Source organism: Mya arenaria, chromosome 1 (genome assembly GCF_026914265.1).
Source record: "Mya arenaria isolate MELC-2E11 chromosome 1, ASM2691426v1".
Taxonomy (NCBI): Eukaryota; Metazoa; Mollusca; class Bivalvia; order Myida; family Myidae; genus Mya; species Mya arenaria.
Window position 1 is genome coordinate 36,615,539 of NC_069122.1, and position 22,072 is coordinate 36,637,610.

Consider the following 22,072-nt stretch of genomic DNA (forward strand, 5'->3'; position numbering starts at 1 on the left):
GTTAGAGTTGGGAGGAGATGGACACATACGCAGGTGGAGCATGACTTAAATGCATGAAGATAACGAGAACAATTCTATTTCATTAACAATTATTGAACTAGAATGCATAAGAATACATTATCTTATAGCAAGACATACTGAAACATTTAAGTATATTCATGTTCATTATTAACATAATTGAATATAGAAATGAAACATTTTAATAAAGCCTATGAAAATCATTCTGATTAATTTCACAAAATGCGTGTGATTTGTGAAAAATTGTTGAATTACGCTGGAATTCACTGTAATGAAGAAGTTTGTTCTTAGTTGTAAATCTTATTTCATTCATTTCAGAGGTGACTGAGAAAAAGAATTTCTTTTCTACCTGAGTACCCAATGGAAAGACATCCAGATAAAATGTTAGCCAATCTTGACACTCGAAACATCTGCTGTTGGAAGAGCCATGCATGTGAAACTGTGAAACAGATTCCAATTGGCCGAAATTTGTGCACATTTAGATAATCATCAATGCATAAATGGCCTTTTGTGATTGGCTGAAGAAAAATGTTTTATGTAAGGATCCACTTGATTGGACAAGACATAGACTGGTTGTGTAGTAAAATGGCTTAAATATCAGTGTTTAGCAATATAAAAGGAAAAAAAAGTAACCAATCACCAATACAGTACTTTACATTGTAAATATTACATTAAATTCAATGGCCATTAGTAATAAATATAAATGTTCTTTTAAAGAAAAGAAATACTTTTGCAAAGCAGTATTTTTTTAGCTGTGTTTAGATCCTAAACAGATGTTTGTAGCTGTGGTTTATGTTGCTGGATATAAAAGGTTTATGCATTTTTTTACTGATTTAAAGATGTACCTGATTTGAGCTGATATTTATGATAAAATGCTATTTATGAAATGTAACCACTTTTCATTTATCATGTGGAAAAACTGTGCAAGCATATATTTGTAATTGTGAAGATTAATGTCATCGACTATTGAAAAAATTCAGGAAACAGCGGCGTAGTTTGGCTGAAAAATTATGTGTAGTCTGATTTCTATGTGGATTATTCTTTAGCTCGATTGTTGGATGTGCGTGTTGGCGTATTATAATTCCAACGGTAAAATATAGTTCATGTACACCTAAAATACTGGTACTATCAAACCTTAAATTTATGTTTGGCATTTTTTATTTTTCGTACTTTAGCAAAAAGTGTAAACTGTGGCCTACGCAGCCTATAGGATGCTTGCGGACTTCATGTTCTATTAGAACCTACGCCTCTGGAAACCGTACATGTTTCCTTAATTTTATGTACCTTTTGGTAATTTCGGCGGTTTTGGTAAAATATTACGGTTTTGGTAAAATATTACGATCATAAACATACCTACTTATTGAAATGAATGTTAACCAATTGAACTGTTTGGTTTAGGCTTTTAAACATGAACTATCATTTTGTTATGTTATATTTTTTATCATATTTATATTCAAGCAGTTTTAGTGTGATGTAAAAACCATAATGCCAGCTTGGAAAAGCGATGATTTTTTTCATATTTAAATGATCCCATTTTAAGAAACTAAACAGAAAAATAATCTCAATGATTCCTTGTGTAATTCCAATTGTAAGATGATGCAATGAAGAATGAATCTATTTTTTTTTTATAGATTTTTAATAACAAAATTTCATTTGAGCATGAATTTGCATTGTCAGTCTCAGAAATAAATTTAAAATTTAGATTTGTAAATGTAAAAATAAGGGTAGAGTAATATTTTCAGCATAAGTATTTGTTTCCATGAAAACAACCAAGAAGAAAATGTTTGTTGGATGCACTCAATCGTAAGATGTCCCCGATATCTACGCTTTATTTACCCTTTATGTTACTGTCACAGGAATACCTGCGCAGAATTGTTTTTTGGTAGTGCAGTCTACAATTATTGCATCCAAGAATGGAAATAAATTTTGCATAATCGTTTTATTGTCTCATCAGTAACGGTTCGTCATTTATATTCATGAAATACAACAACTTAGGGTTAAGATGGATCTTGCATGTCAGAGCTCCCATTTGGGTTATTTGTGTGGCAACAAGATACGGTAATGATACAGGAAGGCATCTTCTATTTCATAAGATGAGTACAGCTGGGTTTGTTATTGTTTGCAGTTATGTATACATGGTTATGATAACATGCCTCAACACCATAATTTGACGGCTTAGCACAATGCTGGCGTATTTCCTCCTTTTTTTTGAAGAGGTAACAACTGTCATGCATTAAGCCCTTGTTGTTATTTTCATTAGCATTCCATTGGTGTTAACATTTGATATTTTTCTGCATTGAAAAACCACTTGAACTGATAATTAGGCTAAAGGATCACAGATTTTTTTTTTTGGCAACAACCTTTTTCAACTTAAAATGTAGTTATTTCAAGTAATGATAAAACACACACTGGCAGATGCTCATTTTAACAGAAATTTTGTAAATACAAGCCTGACTTATCAATTTTCAACGGTTACTCGGTTTTTTTTGGGCACAATAGAGCAATTATGCCACATTTCAAATTATTTATGAACAATAGAGCTTTTATTTCATTTTTTGTTTTTTCCATCATATTTAGTGATAAAAATTGGCATTTTGTTCATATTTCACATAAATGAAAAGAAGTGTAAGTCTGACCCTATAAACTATGAACGAAACATATTCTTATTGGTTTTTCACAAACTGATCAGGTTAAAGGGAATTTAAGATTGATATTAGCCTGTTTGTCAGTGATTATGGTGTTGCGAATGTTTCATCATTGAGAAAAGCAAATCAATCTGGATGCAAAATTATAACAATCTACTTAAATTTTTAGCCTAATTTAAAGCAGTTCCAGTATTCTGTTTCTACCACATTAGTAAAATTTCCATGATTTAAATGGACACACAGTATATTTCTGTGATAAAAAAGGACTGCTTGATGCACTGACAGTACCTTTTGTTTTGTTACAGCAGTTTCCAGAAGACTTAATTCGCTGAAGTGTTTTTCCACTTAATTTTCATTTTTGTGCAAAGTATAATCTCATCAGTTGTGTTAATATTTAGTTTCCGTTACTGAATTACTATTATCATGTCAGCAAACTTGTAAATGCACTTTCTGTACCAGTAATTAGATGATACAAATTTTAGTAACGAAGATTATTTAGACATAATTTAGATTAATAGTGTAGTAATAATAAATATTGCTTCGGAATTCTGAAGTGACAAAAAAAGTGTTCATTGTGTATATTCATGTGATTGTTAAATTTGAGCATTATCAATTGATAACCGTTATATTGTGGGATCAGGGAGCTTATCAATATGGTCATACATCCAGCGGGAGTTACTGAAGGCCTTTGAATTGAGTGCCCATATTTCTCAAGTGAGCAATCTTCACTTGGAACTCCTTCATGAGTTTTGTCCTAAATTGTTTTATGGGTTGAGAGCGGGACGTGTTTCCCCTATCATAGGAAATATTTTGAGAATACAGTAATGAAATAATTACTTGAAACTTCCAGTGAAATTTTAATTAACATCAACCAGTTCAATGCTGCATATACCAGTAGATGCTAAGTTTTTGGACAAGTTTTGAGGTTTTTAACAAGATTACTTGTTCACCCCTCATCCCCCTTAATTGACATCCATATTTTCATTCCTGATGGCACTTGCCATATTGGGGTTACTGAAATTGATTTGTATGCCCAGGCATACGGGAGTACGTCCAAGTACGCCCCTGACATTATTGACTGTAGGGTCAGTTATTTTTTATCATGCAAACTGATTGTGTTCTGGGATCCAATTTAAAAGCGTTCTTGAATAACACCCGATATGGATGTATCAATTAAATATGCCACACGTCACATCTTAGCTCGCCTATCACATGACGTTGATGTTTACAACTTGTCTAAGTTGAACACTAAACCAGTACTTTTTTGTATATTATTAACATACTGTATGCAGTTTAAATGTATGATTGTGAATGATTGGTTGTCATTTTTGTTAATAAGAAGTTACAATAAATCAAAATACTTACATTCTTGCCTCTTTTATTGTAAATAATTCCGAGTCTATGCCTGTGAGGCATCTAACGGTCAAGTAGCAAGCTCATATGGAGAAATGCCATGGGGGAATGGTGGGTTAAACCAGCTCATATGGAGAAACACCTCGGTATTGGTGGAATATCTCAGAATTTTTGTGTTTAAGGTTGTCAAAGCTGTTGTTACCTAAGTAGAAAATAGGTCAAGGCTGTTGTTACCAAAGTCGAAAACCAGGTCAAGGCTGTTGTTACCAAAGTCGAAAACCAGGTCAAGGCTGTTGTTACGGAAGTCGAAAACCAGGTCAATGCTGTTGCTACGGAAGTCGAAAACCAGGTCAAGGCTGTTGTTACCAAAGTAGAAAACCCTAAATAACTATAGTTAGTAAAAATGAATAGTGAAGAAGCTTTGTGAAGACCATCCTATAAATTGCAATATGGGTCACAGTTGCTGACATTGTTACATTGAAAACTTTGACCTACTGACATAGTTAATTCTGATTGACCAGTGCTGCTTTTTGAATATCTAAAGTAAGATAATTTCAATATTGGCCAGAAATCAGGCCATAAATGTCTTACATCATACATACACTTACACAAGTATCTTAAATTTTTCAAATGAGATTGGTCTTGTGCGCATATCCGTTTCTGTGGTGCATGAAATTGATAATTCGTATGAATTAAAGCATTTGCTGACCCCGTTATGGAAACTTCGGAGGTCATAAAAAATCAGTAGTGTAGAATAGTGAACCAATATATGTGGCCTTGACCTTGAGCAGACCATGGAAATAGGATTTGATGCCTGTCAAGAGTACACATCATTTAACTAGTTTAAGTCGCCATGACCTTGACCTATAGACCTAACTCCAGTTGTCCTAAAGTTATTGATCAGAAACGCACACATGACAGACCAAGCATTCACCTTACATGTGACACACAAACACATAACACATTCAGAATGAAAAACTCATGTTAATAATTTTATTCACAAGTCTTATACACGATACAAAAGAATTGTTTATGACAAAGGAAACCTTTTGTTTCCATATCAATGAAATGCTAGAAATATGCTGAAAAGCAAACAATGTTTTAATATACTTTATTTCAAAGTTTGAATCTGACTCAAACAAATCTTCCCATATTGTCCATGCCATTTGCCTTTATAGCTAACAATATTTTAATACCATATCAATAAAGGACAACTGCAGAACATTTTCGCAGTTCATATTATCGCCATGGCAATGGTTATCATGTGTGGTCAGCCTCTAGTTGCTGTAGCAACATTCGCCTCTGTTTCTCCAGTTCCCCTTCACTTATATCACTCCCAGACGAGTAGCCACCCTTAAAATAGAAAATTATTTCTGTGATAACTACCCTGAAAACAGATATCATGTAATGGATAGAGTTGCCTTGGAAACAGATGTAATGTTATTAATAGCCAACCTAACAGCAGAAATTTGTAGTCACCCTGGGAAGAGATACCATCTTATTAATAACACACCCAGAAACATATATAAACTAGAAACCAGAAAAAGACAGCATCCTAATTACAGCCACCCTTAAAACAGACAATCATCTAATTTATTTGTCACACAGTATTAAATCTACATTTCCGATAAAAAAAAAATCGCCTCAGTACGCTGACCACGTTCTGCTGGCAATCACTTTAAATTAACAAGAGCATCACAAACATATTTCAAGAGTTGTCTAGAGGTATCGGAGTCTGCCTCTCTGCCCAAGAGGTTGTGGGTTCGATCCCCACTAGGGGTACTTTCTCATGGCCTCTAAAAAAGGACACAGTACTGGTTTCTGCCAAGGAAACAGACTGAAAATTGATTCTATAAGCTGTCTGCTTTTGCCACACTCGAACTAAAAAAATTAGTATGTACCGGTACTAACAGGCTTCAAATACTTACTCCTTTATGTCGCTTCTTCTTGGACTTTTTCTTGTGTTTCTTTGAAGACTTATCATCTCTTTCAGCATCTGAAGTGATCAAAGACAATGTCATTATTGCAATTCTCTGATAGTGATGGGTGATTTTTTTCAATTGACAAGACGAGACCCAAAGACAATGCTTGTATGCTCTTCCTATTTTGATACCATTTCACCAAGGAGCATAACTCAACAATTATCAAAGCCAGAGTTACGGACCTTGTTGTACATTTGTGTAATGCTCCTTGCAACATGTGTACCAAGTTTCAGTGGAAACAAACAGATTTTGCTCAACACTACCAAGGCTATCAAAATACCCCCACTTTCTCTTCTTCAAAGAGGGATTTTGTCAAGTTCATGTGACCAGTCATGTTCCCCTGCAATTAAGCATGTTCAACACTTCTTAAACTTAGCCTCTATGTTTACCATTCGGGTAATAATTATGACAGCACAAAGAAAAGTTTTTATAATATATCATTTACCTGAAGTAACATAACTAGGTGAGCGAGATCGTGACTTTTTCCTCTTCTTTGTTTTGTGGCGTGAGCTTCCTTCATCGTCAGAATAGTCAGCCTGAAACAGCAAAAAACTTTAAATATACCTTAACGCCAATTTTATACAATTGTTTTTCAAAGGACCTCAAATAAAAAGCAATTTTAAATATTTTGGAATGGTCGCATCTGTAACGCAGGGGAACTGATCGCATCTGTAACGCAGAGGAACAATTTTAAAGTCGACTGTTGGCCAAAATCACACAATTTCTCTTTAACAGGTGGGTAGGGTAAGATTTCCCCAAATATTACTTATTTAAGAGTGACTAAAATGAGATTTCTTTTATCTTTCATTACTACAACTTTTCTTCCTATATGCCAACAACTTTGAAGGAATTAATATAAGTAACCACACCCACACCTACCGATCTTGAGCGTGACCTTGACCTTCGACTTTTATGTTTCTTTGATTTCTTTTTGCGTGAATGTTTCGGCAAGTGAACACAAGCCTCTTGAACCTCTATCTGGAACTCCTTGTACAGCCGCTGTCGCTCGGACTCTAGTGTAATGGCTTCAAACGCAGACTCGGTTTCAAACCTCGGTCGAATCTGAAGAAGTTAGTAAGAAATAGAAATATTTTTTTAACAAATTCACTAAATTTTACAGAAGTCATTTAACAACAGACCACTTTTGTACAGTCTAGTAACGTCCATTTTTAGTAACATTACAAAAATTCTATCTTCATTCTAATTAACATACATAGCTACATACAAACACCCATTTCAAATCATTCCAATGTAATAAAGGATTACCAGGCATCAACACTTAACATTTTTCCAATTATGCGATTTTTTCCCTGGTTAAAGGAAGTGTTTTCCTCGTTAAAAGAACTATTTTCCTGCTTAAAGGAACTATGTTCTCGGATAGAGGAAGTTTTTTCCTTGTTAAAGGAACTATTTCCCAGTTATAGGAATTTTTTTCCTAGTCAAATGAACAATCAGATAACTAGCTTATTGGTTGGCAATATACCTTAAATTCACTAAGAAAAATTAACATTAGTCATTTTAACATAACTGACTTTAAAACATCCTCCACATCAGCCGAAATTTCTCAAAAATTCTTAATCATTTTATGCTTATGAAACTTCAATAAGCCAACCTTGTCACTGTTATACTGGCTTAAGATTATTCAAGAGATTGGGGTCAGGATACAAATATTATTGTAAGAAAGGCTTATCAGCTAACTAGCTTATTTAGGGGCCAAATCCCTAAAACAACAAAACGTACCTCTTCCCACTTCGCGTTCTCCTCAATCGCAGGGTTGGCGTCACCCAGCATGTTTTTAAACGCTGTCTCAAGTTTACGCAGTTTTCTAGCTTCCTCTTTCAGTCGCTCTTTTTCCCGCGCCTCGGCTTTTTCTATTAACTAAGAATAATTGAACAAAATAAATAATCACAGGTGTTGTGAGTTTTAATGTTAATTATTGATGCTTTAATCAGCAGAATAATTATAAACTATAAAAAATATAAAATCATTAACTATTTGGTCAGGGTTATTCCATTAAACATATAACGCACAGGGGGAAGGCACTTTTAAATTAGGCCACCCCACTACAGAAGTAAATTTACCCTTTTGGGGTCCAAATAAGTGAAAAAGACACTCACCCATATACTATTTAAATAATTGCTTTCCCCCCGGGGGTTACATGTTTTACTGGAATAGCCCTAAATCTGATTTTTTTATGAATTATTGACAATAACTTCATGGCCAAAACAATAACAGGATATTTTAAAAAACAAAAACAGAAAAAGCTAAAATCATAGCTGAATGATGGATGGAAGACCTTTGACTACAAAGGTTTACTAATGTTGCACCTACACTGTTGTAAGTGAGTTTAATATTGCCGGTGTCGAGCGTGTTTGCCCGAGTGTCATCGGAAATCATGTTCGAAAACTCTTCAAATGTGGTGTTCACCTCGATCATGAAACCTTTGTCCTGAAAAATATAAGAACAATGGTGACTACATAAAGATAAGTGGCGTTGATCAATCACCATAATACACGGGCCTTTTCCCAAACACAAAGCAGTCAATAACAAATTGTGTACTCCATCCATTAATAGATTATTCTCTCTGATAAAAACTTTAAGTTTATCACCTCTGATACAAACCCTTAGTATATTATCTCAAATACAAACCCTTTGTTTATTATATGTGATTCGAACCCTAAGTATATTATATCTGAAACAAACCCAATATATTATATTTAATACAAACCCTTAAATATATTATCTCTGATATGAACCTTTAATCCATTATCTTTGATATGAACCCTTCAATTATATGTCTAATACAAACCTTCAGTATTTCTTTGACGATCTTTTTCTCATCGTGAAACCTTGCCTTTAAATCTTCAACATAAAACTTGAACAGGTCCAATGGAGTGGAGCCTGAAAAACATGTTCAAACGAAGTGATTTAATTTCTCTGTATGGTTTATCGATATTTATTTATATAGCACTCAAAATACAATTAATCACATTCTACACAGTTTGAAGGATCTACAGAGTTTATGTTTGCATAGGGTTTTCGCTAGATATTAAAAGGGACAACATACTGCAAAGAGGGACAGGGTGCTAATGGAGAAAAGGCAGGGCTTCCGTTAAAGGAAGTTTGGAAGTATACTACTCCCTAGAAATGGGTTAAAACTTCCTAAATTAATTCCTTGGAAGTATAAAAACTTACAATTTTGAAGAAAACTTTCAAAGTTGAAAGCTTGGAAGTTCAAAATGTCAAAACCTGTTGACAATATTACTTTTATGGTCACAATTTCAATCAGTCTTAAAGTAAAATTAATTATTTTTAATATGAATCCGTAAAGTTATAGTTGCAAATTATTTGGTTTTTAACATATAAGTTGAAAAACGGCAGACAATGTATTGTATTCGGGTGACTAACTTCCACATTTCAGTGAAAAACTTCCAATATTGATGCACAGGAAGTTCATACTTTCAGTTTCAAATTCTTAATGGAAGCCCTGAGAAAAGGTCACTTTGTACTAGCTTGACAGAGCTTAACTATTATGAATTAGACAGTAAATTTACGGAATTGTGTTTAATTGAAGTAATATAAGGCCAAATATGTAAAGTATGTAAAGTTTGCATTCATTTATAATTACATTATAAGAAATATTTCACGGTCTTAAGCATTTAATTCTATAGAGACAGAAGGGTCTACATGCTGGTTCACCATACCTGGTTGTCCCAGCATTTGGGCAAAGCGAATGTCAGAACTGACAATGTGAAACAGGTCCATCCACAGTGACATTGAGTTAAGTCGACCCTGCTCGTGAAGCTCATCTAATAGTACAAGGAAGCCTTCCCGGTTTTTACGCTGTTGCCGTTTTATGCGTCGCCTCTCCCGCTCTTTTTCATCATCGTTTTCCTGCTCAAGCATTCGTATGTGCTCCTCAAAGCAAACCAAGGCATCCTCTTTGTCCATATCTTAAAAGAAAAAAAAAATTATCTTTTAATTATCTGCTGTGCATAATTCTATTTGGAAAAAGACCCTCAACGGTAAGATCATGAGTGCAAAATCAAAACATTGTGAAAAATGCACCTCGCAAAAATAAAACTATCTACACTTTATACTTTTCTAAAAAAATTCTCATCAGCATCAAAATGTTTACCTATGTAAATGAAAACGAAATATGTATCTAAGTGCAGGTAAAAAGAAATATATTTAAGTGCGGATGATGTTTGGATATAGACTTTGATACCAAATATATTTGAATTTTGCATCAGCTAGAAAGTTTCTTCAGAATTTCACTTGGTAATCTGTTATCAAAATTGAGATTTCCTGAACAAGCAAAAAGATTGCATGTTCATATAATTGTAAAAATTTGAACAAGCACGAATATATAAACATATAACAAAATCCAAAAGCCTTAACAAACTCAGGGTTGATTTGGGCTTTTGCTGATTTTTTATCAAAAAGCGATACATCTAATTTAATCTATTTGGTTGGGCTTCTTATATAAATATTCACTTCTAAAAACAGCCCTGCTAGATTATTCTATACATGACTTACTCTGTAAGTCTGGGTCCTCAGTAAAGCGTGGGTTATCCAGCAGCATTTGCTGGGCCTCGGACCACGTGGTACTGTAGGTAAGGCTTTCCATACTGTCAAGAATCTCGTTAAAAACCTTGATATTCCTCTTGCGCAGGTTCTTCGCGTCCTCCTGAAGTAATGAACATCAACATTCATTGTAAGAATCTGTGAAGAATAAGTTGTTACCTAGCTTCCAAATTCACCCCTCTGGTACAAATAAGCTCTTCTATTTCCTATTTTAATATTTTAAATATGAGGTAATGACAGTTTTTGGCATGATTTCAAATCAAAAGTTTACAACAAATAAGAGTTGTAAATCACCTTGAAAGAATGACTTTTGAGGCACATCACACCATGGATGTCGCAACTCGTTATAGTCACAGGGACTGGTGACTTCGTATTTCCTGCTTACCTTGTGTATTTACTATAATACATATTTTCTGCTGGTCATGTTTAAAATATTATACAGCTAAAATAAGCTGCTCAAAAGGAATATTCAAGTGTTTAGTTTATACAAATTCAAACTATCTTTTTTGTGATGCATGTTGACAATTTATAGAGTCTGTTTCCTGGGTAGAATGCAGTACGGATTTCCGATTTGAGAAGCCATGAGAAATACCCCCTGGTGGGGATCGAAGTAACAACATCTTGGGTGAGTGGTGGACACCTATACCACTCTCACCCTCTGGTTTGGGCTTGTGGAACCAAATTTTATTTATTCAGATGTCTGTTTTTACCTTTTCCCTTTTCTCCAGCATGTGAATGACGTCATCAAAGAGTTCCCGTCTGTCCCGATCATTCACAGACTGCCATTCTTCATAGTCGGTAAACATACTGTCTGCTTTCCTAAAACCATAGTACAATGCAATGGTTATGTATGAACATAGTTACAAAGCCAACAATGGGTGGAATCCAATAAACTACTTCATAATATCTCAATCTTATAGTCATAACTTTATGAAATTGATGAAGGAAATACATTTCTAAGTGACATTACATTCAGATGCAAACAGAACCTTATCACTTCACACCTTGTAACACTGTAAACATATTGTATTTGTCCTGAAATACACACTCTGTGGCTGTCATTTTCTGACTTTTAAGCTCTGAAAATCTGCTCCTAAATTGTTAACAAAATTGGTGGTGTGTAACCTTGTTACAGTAATACACTACGGTATAAGTTTATAGAATGGAGTCAGCAGGAGCAGTGTTTTCAACAGCAATATAATTGGAAACAATCATGCACTCCGACAGGGAACAAATTCGAAAAAGGATGCGCTAATTGGAAATTATTATTTTTCAAATAGTTTTATTAAACAACCAGATATACATATATATAGCAATGGCTTTGGTTGTGGTCAGAAATGTGATATCAACATTTCAGTCAATGTTGAGAGGATTTGTGCCAAATGATTTTAAAAACATTCGTATCATTAGCAAAATAGAGCAGACATATATATTTGGAAGAGAAGTTCAAATTGGACAAGAGGCAGTCACAAACTGTCATATTCCCCTGATATACATTTTGTATGAACAGAAGAACCTTCAGTGTTTGATAAAACAGCAGAGAAAGTCATAAGATTATGCTCAATCAAAAAATGAGTATAAAAACGAATAAAAATTATTGTTAATATACTAAAAACAGAGATATATTATTGTAAACAGCGGTTCTCATCACTTCGATTTATCGCTATGTAATGAAGTTTAAAATCAATATTTTAAAAGACTTGGAGTGATGCTCTGCATAAAAATTAAGTATACAAAATTAAAACGGTCATAACTCTGTGAAAAGCATAGAATAAGAATGAATTGATAATAACGCATCTCCTTTTGTAAGTAAAGCTTCCTTTCAGGTTTCATTGAATACAAGCTGTTGGTTGCTGAGAATTAGCACAGACACTCATAGTTGGAAAGACACACATGGACGAACTAGCAACAGTATTTTGCTTTGAATCAGGATAAGCATTTTTAAGGTCCTTAAATCTGTGAAAATGCCAAGGAAGGAACCCATTCTTCGTCGGTAGTTTCATTATATTTACTGCACAACCTGAATAGCTTCTTCAAATTTTGGTTCAATTAAGACTAAACCCTAGCCCTTAGCACCACAAGTTGACAAACCATTTTGATAGTAAAGGTTAACCTTTCAGGTACTGATTCCACAATATTATCTTCTACTCATGACAAATTATACTATGCATGCAAAGTTTGAACACTACTCCAAGTCATTCATACATTTTTGATAGAAAACTTAAGTGTGACACTGCCTATGACGACATCGCAGACGATAACGCTGGCTGTGATTCCTATGTGTCACCCATGTTTTACAGGGGACATAAAACAAGAGTGCCATGGAGCCAACACCAACACTGGTCTGTTCTTGTTCTTTTTCCCCCCAAGTCAAGTATAGGGCATAATCCAACAATTATTAATGCAAGAGTTATGGGCCTTGCTATATACATGCGTGTATTGTCTTTTGGAACATACCAAGTTTCATCTCAATATCTTGACCAGTTTTTGTGTTATGACCAAGGTTAAAGTTTCCACAATAAATCCAGCAAAGACGACATAAACAAGAAACAAACCAACACAAACAGACAAGCTAAAAATATTCCTGTACCAATATTTGACGGTGGAGGACATTTTGTCGTGCCGTAACAGGAACTTCTCCAGATCTTCCTTGGCCTGCTTGGCTCTCAGTCTTGCCTCTTCCTACAAAACATTGAGAGTGGTCTATTGGTATATGATATGTGGATTAAGTGGTTTTGATTTTTTTTTATCATCAAATTCAAGTTTTATGGACAGGAGGTTTAGAGGTTTAAGTGTACGCCCCTTACCAAAGACATTGTGGGTTCAAGCCCGTCCTCTTCTGTGGAGGCAGTATTAAGAAAAATGTCGAAGCTTATTTGTTTGTTGTTAAATTAGAACATAACCAATATCATGAAATTTTCATTATCAAATAAAAAGATTGGTTTTGCAGTAAAGGTGGTATTAATGAGAACTGCCTCTCACACAAGAGTTTGTGGGCTCAAACCTGTACTCCGTTGTGCAACCAATATTCATAAAACATTTCATGTAATAATAATCTTATTGTTTTATAAGGACTTGACAGTTTAATTCCAATCAAACAAAGAAAAAAATGGCTGAGTCTACTTTAGTGGTGTTGGAGACTAGATGGTACAGTTGTCTCCCTTTCACCCAAGAAGTAATTGGTTTGCATTCATTGAAATTAGTCTTTTGAATTAGCAAGCCCAAATTCTAACACTTGGTTGGTATCAACAAGCTCTGCTATATGACATTCAGAATTTGCGGGCTGGTGCTAATTTCGACCGCTGTGCAATTATTATGCAGGGCTCAAAGGGGGGGTCATTACTTGAATGAAGATTTGCTTTTCCATGATTTGAAATTTTGGCTGAAGTAAAATTAACTGATTATAAAATATATAAAAGTATAACTCTTTTACTCAGTTTTCAGACAAATATTTTATAAATAAATTTGCCATGAAGGCAATTCAGGCCATAACTTTGATCTGTGTTAACCATTGTAACACATTTGCAACTGATAACAGCCATAATCATTAAAGGATGTCATTGTTGATCTGCAAAAGCCATAAAATTCTAACTTCTGAATTAATTCGTACTCTAATCATCCAATAACAGCAACATGCTTGATTAACTGCAGAGACTGAATCGATATTAAGTAGACTGCTTTTGCGCTGCTTATTTTTAGAAAAAACATAAAAAATATTTGTTGTCGCCATAAAAATCTGCAATTTTTACGTATATGGCAACAATGGCGATTGCCAGCCGGAATCCTAAGTCACTCCTATGGTTAGATCCACTCTCTCTCCCTCTTTGACCAAAACAATGAATTTATCGTCTGTCCTCTTTCTTTTGGGTATGGATTTTCAGCCCTCTGCAGCTGATCAGTTGACTGAGGAATTCTTCATTCCATTCTTCAAACGCCGCAGTTATTAAATAAGAAACTCTGTTAGATCTAATTTTGTGTAAATAACAATGTAAATTGGTTATGATGGTTCTTAAACACTTACGAATTGCCACATCGCGAAAATTACAGACAGATTTCACATTGCAAAAATGTGACAGAATTCGGCTGAGGGAGACGTCACTTCTCCATAAAATTTGACCCTAGGATGAGTCCTGAACTTTCATTTAAATCAACAAGTTGTAATCATCTGCCTTTTTTCCTTACCCTTTCTTCCTTTACTCTTTGCGTCTTATATTCGTTGAAGGCTTGTTTGCGCTCGTTCAGGTGTTTAAGCGCCCCGTAGCGAGGGTCGTTCACAATCAACTTCATCGCACTCTCCCATGTGGCATTTGATGGAACTTTCTGTTGAAATAGAAGATGATAGTTAAAGCATAAATCAATAAGTTTTAGTGTAACAATGTCTTCAGAGAACATCCAGAGCACCATGAGGGAAAGCTTATGCTTGCTTTCCTCATATGGTTAAGGGGCATGGCTCAACATTTATCAACGTCAGACCTACAGACCTTTTATACACATATGGTCATCTTTAACTAGTCAATCAGAACATGCCAATCTACTCTAGTGACACAAAAACAGCATGAAACAATGACTTGCCAAGAATTTTCATCTGGCTTATACCGGTGTTTTGTATGAATTGTACGGTAGCTTTTTCGATTTCATATATCTGAGTTGTTATACATCTATTTCAAATCGCAAATCTTTATTGGTCGGCATAGGCAATTATTATTTAATTGTGCAGGTTAAAGTTTCAGTTTGTGACATTCGCTCAATATTAAATGAAATTCTTAATCTTATATTTCGTTGTACACTCCTTCAAAAGATGACGAGACAGTGAATTAGGATTTTAAAGAACTTTCTCATAGGAAATGGGTTCAAATATCTGAACATTGGGATTTCTGGAAAATGCCAACAAATAAATTCCTATCAATTGTATAAGCATCAGTGACCAACAGAGACCTAAACTTATTGAGAACCCTGGACTTACCTTCTCCTTAAGCAATGCCTTAAAGGCGTCCATTGCTTCTTTCTTGTTTTTGAATTTTAATGGCATCTGTTTTTTAGGCGGTGTTTTCTCCTCCTCTGAATCGCTGGAATATTATACAACATTGAAATGGCATATTATTATAATTAAATAATAATCACTTTTGTTGTTTACTCGTCAAAATATCGCTACCTCAAAATAAACAATTTTAGACATTTTAAAAGCTTAAAATACACAAATACAAACCAATCCTTTCATAACAACTTACCTGCTTTCAGACACTGGTTTCTCGACTTGTTTGTTCTGTGTTATTGTTTTGGGAGCAGGCGGAAGTTCGATGCTAGCCAATGTTGCCTGCATGGCTTGCTCAATGTTGGACAGAGGCTTGGACGGTTTTGCTGGCTCAGTGGGTACAGGTTTCTCTGTCGTTGCGTCTCCGCTGCCCCTGTAGGGTTGCATAATGAGGGGTGAAAGCGAAAAGGTTCTATCTGCTTCTTTATTTAATGTCACTTAGAACCTTTTCGCATTCACCCCTCGATATGATATAGCTTTTTAGAGTTGTTCAAAGCATGGCTGTTTACCAGACAGAATTTGTAATGGGTTGGTGATTTTCACAATCAAACCAAGGCATTTGATAATAAACAGGGAAAAGACCCATTGCAAAATAATTCTGAGTGTTTCATGAATATGCACTAGAATTCTGCCGAATTAGATGTGTCGCCTGTTCAAAGTCAAACCAATTATAATACAAATTTTAATGTCAATGGAGCAATACTTTGTAGAAATTTAAAGCTCCTGAGCTACCGATGACATTTACCCCCGAGATAAAAATTGATGGAGAAATTATGCCAACAAAAACTTCCACTACGTACCATCATAATTGGATAATAGTAACTAAGTATTTGTCTCCAAAAGACATGAAACTAAAGAATATATTAACATATCATTACACAGCACCATAGCACTGTTTGTTCCATATTAACTTACTTTTCTTGCTCTTTCTGCTTTGCAATGTTGGCTGAAAAGAGAAATGGAAAACATGATCTTTTGGGTCTATGATCTAATCTGTCTGCAAAGCCAAGATACCACTCTTCAAAATTAGAAGTAAGGATGAACAAGCTATAATGGTCCCAGTAGTACTTGGTCACAAAACCTGTAATGATTTAAGATGCAGAACAAACTTGTGCAACTTCAGGCATGTTCTTGCTAAAAATTATCATCTTGATGGCTGATCTTCACCTGCCAATGATCAATATCAGTTCTGTATTCATATAATTCATTGGTATAATTTACAGGTGTATTAATGGTATTTATCATTGACCTTTCACACTGGATAGGCATCTTTCACATTTAAACATTGTCCTTAATCATTCAGTTTTCCCTTAATATTTACTTTAAAGTTAATTTTAAAATTTGCTCTTTAAAAAAAATCCCTTACAAGTACTTCAAGCACTAGTTTTCATTATGTTCCAGAAATAGGCCATGGTTCCTTTCAAAAGTCAGGAAAACACACCCTATTTATTACTTAGTTATCTGGTTATTATTGGAAAGCATTTGAATTTGATGAACTACTAGTTGGTTTTATTGAGCAAAGTAAGATAAGGGCTCAATTTATGGAAACATTGATTTTAAATTTAAAAAAATTATAAGGTAAATTGAGGGTAAATTTTACTCTCATAAATTATAAGACAATACTTTTTTGATGGAGGAATTGGGTCAAATTTTATCTGATATCTACCTTAGTCACTTACACAAACATGATTTTACAAACCTGAAAATAGTTTATCCAGGGGGTCCATCAAAACTTATTTTTGTGAAATTTAAAGTGAGTTACAAGTTCAGTCCCAAACAAAGTGAGGTTCTTTAGGTATTCTTGTACCCCCTCTTATCATTATCCTAGATATAACTTCCTAAATCTCATAAAGATCCTTCAAAAGAAAAATATTACACAACTTATAATGAAAGATTAATAGTGTGCTTGTCTTGATACTGTTAAAGAGGGACTTGAGATTGTTGGAGACATTGAGGGCTGCTGTTTGAACAGTCATACCTTCCAATTCTTCTAGCTCTTTAGGCTTCGTCCAGCGAGACTCTTTGGTGACAGAGTTGTAATAGTAAACTTTCCCCGTGTCTGATTTATACTCCTTCCATGGACAGCGAGACAACAACATCTGAAATTGGAAGAGAAGGTGAGGATACATCAACAACAACAACAACAACAACAAAAACCGTTCATGTATTGGTGATATAACATCAAAACAGCTTGACAAAGAAAATAGTAAAAAAAGCATATTAATTACATCAAATATAGTTATGAATGAAATGTTAAATTGGAAAATCTCGGACAACATCATCTGAAATCAGAAGACAATGTGATGATACAATTATGGCCCCATTTTCTCGAAACATTTTAAGTCCCTCATAACAGGATTAAGCTAAGTTACTATTTCTATTTTGTTTTTGGTATAATTTGTGCAATATTGCATTCTTAAGAGTTTTTGGACTTAGAATGGAAATTATCTGTATGCCTATCACAAAAAGCTATTTATATTTCATTTAGTTAAATTACATCCAAGAAAAAATTTGGCTTAATAAAAATAAACTACTTAAGCTTTATAACTTAAGTTTTTCAAGAAATTGGGGCACATGGTTTAAAACTGATATGCTCAACTCCTCATTCTGCAACCGAACTGTATAAACCTAAATTCTTAGTTATGAGAAATGTTGGCCAAACTGCTTTTAATTGCTGTCCTTTTTTGCTATGAACAATAAAAAAACATCAACAAGAGCAGTGCAGCAAACATACTCATTTGACTCATTTGTCGTTGTTTTTCTATTCAATCATATATTAGAGGGCGTAGGTCAACAAATATTAAAGCAAAAGTTATGTATGGATTGTCTCTGGCAACACGTAAGTGTACTAAGCTTTATCTTGAAGACTTTTTTTAGTTATGGCCAACAACAAAACCTCCCCTTTTTCTTCCAAATAAACCAAGCCAAAGACGGCACACAATACAATGTTCACCTCAGTATCAGTTTGTAGGTCCTTGGGTTTTTCCCAGCTTGACTGTTTCGTCATGTTGTTATAGTAGTAAGTGCGTCCATCCGGTGCCTTATGCTCAGTCCAATGAGATTTCTGTGAAAGAAAACATATGAACTTGACATAGATTACAACATTCAAACAGAAAGTATTTAAAATCCCTAACAAGCAGGCAAAGATCTTATATATAAGGTTTGAAATTGCCAGTTTTTGGCATCATAATGATCAAATATGTTTTATACATAAAAAAACACTACCAATGACTTAAAAACATCAAATCTGTTACCCTATAAGCGGGGCCATTCCACAAAGTTGCAGGAGGCTCCTGCTAACCTCATCTTTGCTTCATTTTTTCTTTCTAATTTTAATATTTTACCATCAAATATATAAAAAGAATCACATTGAGGTTTTTGTTGTTGTTTTTAAATGGTTATACCTTTTTGCAATGTGTTTCATAAATACAATTTGCAGCTTATGGACACAAACTGGTTCCTGCCCAGAAAACAGACTTGCTGGTGATATCAGCTTTCAGCTGTTTCCACAATGGAGTTTTCATAAATTCGTATAAACCAATGAGATCCTACCTTTTCAGGGGGTTTAGGATCCACATATGCTGGGCTGTTAGAGGCAGAGTTGGTTTGTGCTGTAGCAGCTAACACTGGATTCACTGGGGTAGGGTACACTCCAGGTGCCCCCGGAGGCATTCCCCCCATGGGAGGTGGGCCCATCATCGGAGGGTAGCCTGGAGGAACTCCACCAAAGCCTGTGGGATGTACAAACAGAGTGTATAAAACTGTTAGTTACAACATATAATACAAGTTATATTGTGTATGAGTCAGAATAGGAGCTTTCTGGCAGAAGCTGGAAGCCGTTATTTATCTCTGGTCAGTTTTGAAGATTGAGTATACATAATTTGTCAATTTCGGCCAAAAATAATCAACTGTTGGCTGCAACTCATGCGATGGCATAACACAATACATTCATCTTTAAGTGAAGTTATTGTAATTATAACTGAATATAACTGTATAATGATGATTTGATAAATAGAACATTCCCTAGATATTGCTGCCATTTTCTGTGCAATAGTCTTTATATATTTAGTATTGCCATTTAGCACAAATATTTATAGACTTTAAAAGTTATAGTTAGTTACCAGGTATGTAAAGCTTTCTAACACACTGTCAATTTAGGCGGTTTCAACAGTGCCATAATGGCAATCACCTTGGCTTAAGTCTTTTTTTATCATGGTAATCTCCATAATGCCAGCTGCCAACCCTTGCTTAAAATGAACTTTGTGTTGTTTTTTATTCCACAAAAAATTGATACTTGCCATTGGCAGTGAATCAAAGATATTAGAATTGTTATCAACAAGCCTTAAATTTTACCTAAAAATGAATTCATAATTTGGCTTTTAAAAAAACAACAAATAAATATTATGGTCATTGATATTATAATTGATATTCCAAACAAGACGGGCAAGCATTTAGCTTGACCTCTGCATTTCAGCCTGTGAATTCATAAAAACAGTCATGGAAATTAGAATAAGATTTTAGAATTTTGGATTAAAAAGTCCCAATCTAGACAATATTTAATGATGTACATGTTGTTACAGAAATTACAACAATCCCTAATTTGCCAATTTTAGCAGTTTTTAGTCCAGAAGCAACATCTCCAGTGCAGAGAAAATCAAATGTGAGTGAATTGGAACCCTGACAACCCTGTTGGATGCTGCTAAATTTGCATGTCGCATACCTGGAGGTGCAGTTGGTGGCATCATGGGTGGGACCTGACCATCGGGCATGTATCCCGGTCCTCCGCCCATCTGAAAACACAGCAAGGAACATTTACACAAAATCAAGGCATTTTTCAGTCTGCAATTTAACCATTTATAAGTGAGTGAGTCTGAAAATTGACATATTGAGGCTGTGTCTCGGGAGTCATCAGATACGAGGAATCAGACATCAGCGACCATATCATATCCCTTACACTTTGTTTTAATCCAGTCTTTAACAAATATGCTATGCATCCTGATATTCATCTAAGGTATTTAAGGTGCGTAACTAAACATGAATTAAGGCTTCTTTCTATTAAATAAAGATAAAATGCTCATTTAACAACATTAAAATTTTGAACACATTTTTGGCAACCCTGTAAAATTATTTTGACCAACACTTTTGTTTACATCAAGGCATAAAATCTCATGTAAAAGCTCGCCAGAAATGTCATTTTTAATTTTTAGAGTATTTTTTCAGAACCTTGCAAAACATGAGACTATCAAATAAACCTGACCAAGATAATGCAAAATTTGACATGTGTACTGCTATTACCTGTTTACATCTCATTACAAGCACATAAAAAGACTTTCACATCAAATGCGTGATTAGTATCCTAGATATTTCAAGATATAATTAAACAAAACTAACATTCTGATTATTATTATAAATCATCAACATACCGGGAACGGAGCAGGGGGTCTCATCATTGGAGGTGGACCACTTCCACTTCCGGCGTTCTAAAATGAAATAAATGGATATAAAAGTAAACCAATCACATATAGTTTGCATTACGTCTTTGCGGCAAAAACAGTTAAAGAATAAACTCAGTCTCCCTACATCAACCACCCTACCTACTCCAATGTTTAAGGCAAAGCCTAAAAAACACAACATTTAAACATGTTGAATTCGCTTGAAAATACCTTGGATGCTGGCTGACAAAACCATAACCTTGTTACATAAAAATGTAATAAACACAATGATTGTATAATGTTTTATAAGGTGACATCACAGAAAAAAAGGCAACAAATGTACAATACATTATAGGGCATGAAATCCATTCATTACATTTTAAACAAAAACAGATCCATTCAAATTTCAAAAAAAATCAAGAGTTAAGTATAATGCAAAAACATTATTTTAATGAAAATAACATATTTTCTCCATCATGGTCCACAGTTATAGGTTGTCGAAGCGCTAAAAAGACTATGCAGTATATACGCAAAATATTATAAGTCATCCGAACATGTTGTGTCCGGAATCATTACTGTTGACGTATCAATGTTTAACAACATCGAAGACAATCTTTTACTTTAAAATCTTAGAATCGTCCGCCATAAAAATGTTTGGGTAAGAAAATAACTATATCATCCTTTTAATGGTTCAGTTTAACAAAGTTTCGGTAAAAACACGCGAACCAAGACGCCAAACTCACCGCCATCTTGAATATTTTTAGCGATTCGAGATGACCGTGTCATCTTGTATTTTTTTATCGCCATCATCATCATTACAATCATCATCATCATCATCATCATCATCATCATCATCATCATCATCATCATCATCATCATCATCATCATCATCATCATCATCATCATCATTAAAAACAACAACAACAAGTAAAAACAGCCACAGCAGCAACAACAGAAGACGCGTTATCATCTCAATAGCCTCCACCAGTATCAGTCACCATCACGTCACCCGTCAGCAGCAGC

At 34.5% G+C, this 22,072-nt stretch overlaps 2 protein-coding genes across 15 annotated transcripts in view; one reads left to right on the top strand and one right to left on the bottom strand.

Annotated features, from left to right (window-relative positions):
- Positions 1–4,029, top strand: part of LOC128234225 (5'-AMP-activated protein kinase subunit gamma-1-like) — a 221,045-nt gene extending 217,016 nt beyond the window's left edge. For all 13 annotated transcript variants that reach the window (XM_052948381.1, XM_052948351.1, XM_052948325.1 and 10 more), the window contains one exon: positions 337–4,029. In XM_052948381.1, the coding sequence (XP_052804341.1) occupies positions 337–371 (35 nt within the window). In that variant the 3' untranslated portion in view covers positions 372–4,029. The remainder of the gene's footprint in view (positions 1–336) is intronic.
- Positions 4,030–4,995: 966 nt separating this feature from the next.
- On the bottom strand, positions 4,996–21,814 carry LOC128231544 (pre-mRNA-processing factor 40 homolog A-like). Of its 2 annotated transcripts, none has more exons than XM_052944536.1 (21): positions 21,793–21,814; positions 21,041–21,097; positions 20,338–20,407; positions 19,170–19,348; positions 18,571–18,681; positions 17,596–17,716; positions 16,533–16,563; positions 15,814–15,990; positions 15,549–15,651; positions 14,768–14,905; positions 13,176–13,267; positions 11,296–11,404; positions 10,538–10,688; positions 9,703–9,951; positions 8,808–8,899; positions 8,330–8,446; positions 7,739–7,876; positions 6,878–7,060; positions 6,444–6,534; positions 5,945–6,012; positions 4,996–5,369 (listed from the first exon to the last, which is right to left on the bottom strand). In XM_052944536.1, exons 1-21 carry the CDS (start codon positions 21,796–21,798, stop codon positions 5,277–5,279), a joined length of 2,376 nt encoding a protein of 791 aa, XP_052800496.1. In that variant the 5' UTR covers positions 21,799–21,814; the 3' UTR covers positions 4,996–5,276. The 2 variants fall into 2 exon arrangements, with proteins under 2 accessions (XP_052800496.1, XP_052800504.1); XM_052944544.1 differs by lacking the exon at positions 21,793–21,814 and adding an exon at positions 21,776–21,791.
- Positions 21,815–22,072: the final 258 nt, after the last annotated feature.